The sequence below is a fragment of the Notothenia coriiceps genome, unplaced genomic scaffold (assembly GCF_000735185.1).
Source record: "Notothenia coriiceps isolate Sejong01 unplaced genomic scaffold, NC01 NC01_scaffold00036686, whole genome shotgun sequence".
Classification (NCBI taxonomy): Eukaryota; Metazoa; Chordata; class Actinopteri; order Perciformes; family Nototheniidae; genus Notothenia; species Notothenia coriiceps.
Window position 1 is genome coordinate 729 of NW_011369387.1, and position 2,773 is coordinate 3,501.

At 37.7% G+C, this 2,773-nt stretch overlaps 1 protein-coding gene across 1 annotated transcript in view; it reads left to right on the forward strand.

Annotated features, from left to right (window-relative positions):
* Positions 1-395: 395 nt before the first annotated feature.
* The window catches only part of LOC104964121 (androgen receptor-like), a gene marked incomplete at its 3' end in the record, with an annotated part of 6,162 nt that continues 3,784 nt past the window's right edge, over positions 396-2,773 (forward strand). The window contains exon 1 of the mRNA XM_010792843.1: positions 396-541. Within this exon, the coding sequence (XP_010791145.1) occupies positions 426-541 (116 nt within the window). The remainder of the gene's footprint in view (positions 542-2,773) is intronic.

Sequence of the window (2,773 nt, forward strand, 5' to 3'; positions counted from 1 at the left end):
CACTTCGAGCGATAGAATTATTAACAAAGCACTTATATACTAATAAAGGACTGGCTTATCTAAAGCCAGTTGAGTAGCACTTGAAATATTTTAGCTCTATGAAACCTGATGTACTTATATGATTCTGTTTTCTTCAAGTTTGTATTTTGTTGGTCGAACGCACTTATTGTAAGTCGCTTTGGATAAAAGCGTCAGCTAAATGCAATGTAATGGACTTATTTTACAGGTGGATATGACCTTGATCCTTTCTGGTGACCTCGAAATTGCCCGTTGTGTATACTTGCGTGTTTGTGTAACTAAGAATATAATAAATATTCAAGCCAACATGATGCGATGCTTAACAGTTTCAGGAACATTCTGAATTTTCTCACATCTCAATTCCAATGTTCTCCTTAGGTTTTAGAAATCTCCATGTGGACGACCAAATGACTGTCATTCAGCATTCTTGGATGGGGGTGATGGTGTTTGCCCTGGGATGGAGGTCCTATAAGAACGTCAACGGCAGGATGCTTTACTTCGCCCCGGATCTCGTGTTCAATGAGTATGTACACGTTTGATTTATTCAGTTAAATGACAGTGTCTGAATTTTTTTTTTATCTGGTTGTGAGTAACATGCTGCGCTCCTCATCATATTAAGACATCTCCTTCAGTGAGTGAGCCTGTGCCTTCGTACCGCCACTGTGGTACACAATAGAGTTCTTCACCACTTTTTCTCCCCCATCTTCCTCTCATTTGCTTTCCTACTCATGCTCAAACACAAAGACATCTCTAGAATTTTCTGAATGTGAAGTAGAAATTGTTGCAGGCTTTTTAGGACCCTGTTCATCCAATTTCCTCCTTAGGTGTTCTTCTGTTACAGTGAGATTAAAGGGAGGAACATTAGTCTCCAGCATTCAAACTCTCACAGCACTGGTGAAGCTGATTCAATTCTGAATATTACCCCTGACAGAAAACAGTGCTCAGGTTTGACTGAGTGTAAGTGAGGAATATTAATGGATAGCAGTCAGTCTTTAGTTTGGATTTAGTTGTAATGAATCTAAAAGGCAGAAATATATTCAGACATAATCATCAAGATGCAATTATTTTCTCTTTTTAAATTACAACTTATATAGTTACCATATGTCTGACTTAGTTACCTTAATGTTTTTGTAAATATACTGTAACAGAGGAGGAAGAAATTGTGTTTTTTAGTATAATTTTAGTTTTGCTTAGTTCAGTACCATCTCACTGATATGCTTATTTTTAATTAAAGGGTGATTCTAGTGATTTAGTATGGTACTCCCATAAAGTTGGCAGACGCTAAGACACAGCAGCATTCCTGGCTTTCAATCCTTACATCCAAACACTGAACCTCAAATTATTTCCCGCAAATCCCCTATATGGTATTTTCCATGAAACCCTTCAGTCAGTGACGGCAGTGGCTCAGTCAGTAGGGGCTATTAAAGAGGGTTTCATCCTCAAATTCTATCTCTGATCACATTATTTATGCACATGTTTGACTGAGGTACACTTAGCAATACTAAATTGTAAAAATAATATATACTATATAACAAGTAAAAGTACAAAAGTATTGGCATCAAAATATACTTAGGTGCCACAAGTAAAAGTACTCATTATGCACTAGGACCCATTTCAGAATTGTATTTATTTAATAACTGGTTTATGATTATTAATGTTTTAGAGTGTTTTTCCCACAGCTGGTTAATTTAGAGCTAATTTGAATTGCTTTGTATTATGCTGCTGGTTGTTTTAACTTTATCAAAGTCATTTAATAATTGATTAATATTTTTGTATTAGTTTATAATCTAACATGCGTCTCCAAACCCCAAATAACACAGATGAAATCACTTTGACATCATTATGGTTATTGTGCCAGACCTTTTAAAGCTCTTTCCACATGCATTACTCTCTGTGGTCAGTGTTCGGTTTTACTCCCACCAAAAGGGTTGGACAACACGGGGCGTAACCACTCAGCTTTAGTTTAGGATTTATGCTTTATGTTAGTTTTAAAGTTGACTTCCTCCATACAAAGTTAGGTTATCAACCTAAGAGAAAACACACAATACACAAATTACATAAAACATACACCACGAAAGTCTGTCACCATAAACACATATTTAAAGAGCAACTTGCAGGTTAGAGACACCAGTGAATAAATGTGTAGGAAAAGGATGAATACACTAGATTTTCCCAAAAATATACAGAAATATACACTACAGTGACATCTGGCGTCGTTTTAGTAAGACATTTTCACTTCCGCATAAAAAAGCCTCCGCACGTGACCTCCCGCGTGTGACGTAACATGGGGGAAATAAGGGGGAGAGCGGCCGGTCTAACGTATGAATAAACATGGATCACAATGCTAGTTTTATACACAGAAGAGGTTGAAAATATATATTCGAATGCATATGATTATAATTATGAGCCTGCTAGGCGTCCAAGAGACCAGGAGCAGCCAAGGATTAGAAAAAATAACGGCCATCGGAGAGAAATGGAGCTTTGGTGTGTGGAGAACCAGTGGAGAACAGAGCAGCTGTCTTGGTGAGTGACCGGCGTTAGCATGTTAGTTAACGTCACATCACAACATTGTAAAGTTAGCAATCATATATCAGGCTATAACTAAAGTAGTACTGATAATATAGTAACGTTACTGGCAGGACTGTTGATACTGATCCATAACAGAAACTAATGCGCGAGTATCAGCCGTATCTCGCGTTACCTAATGCAACTCCACACTACGTCTTACGGTGCTGTGTACCCGGAGGGGGAGAGA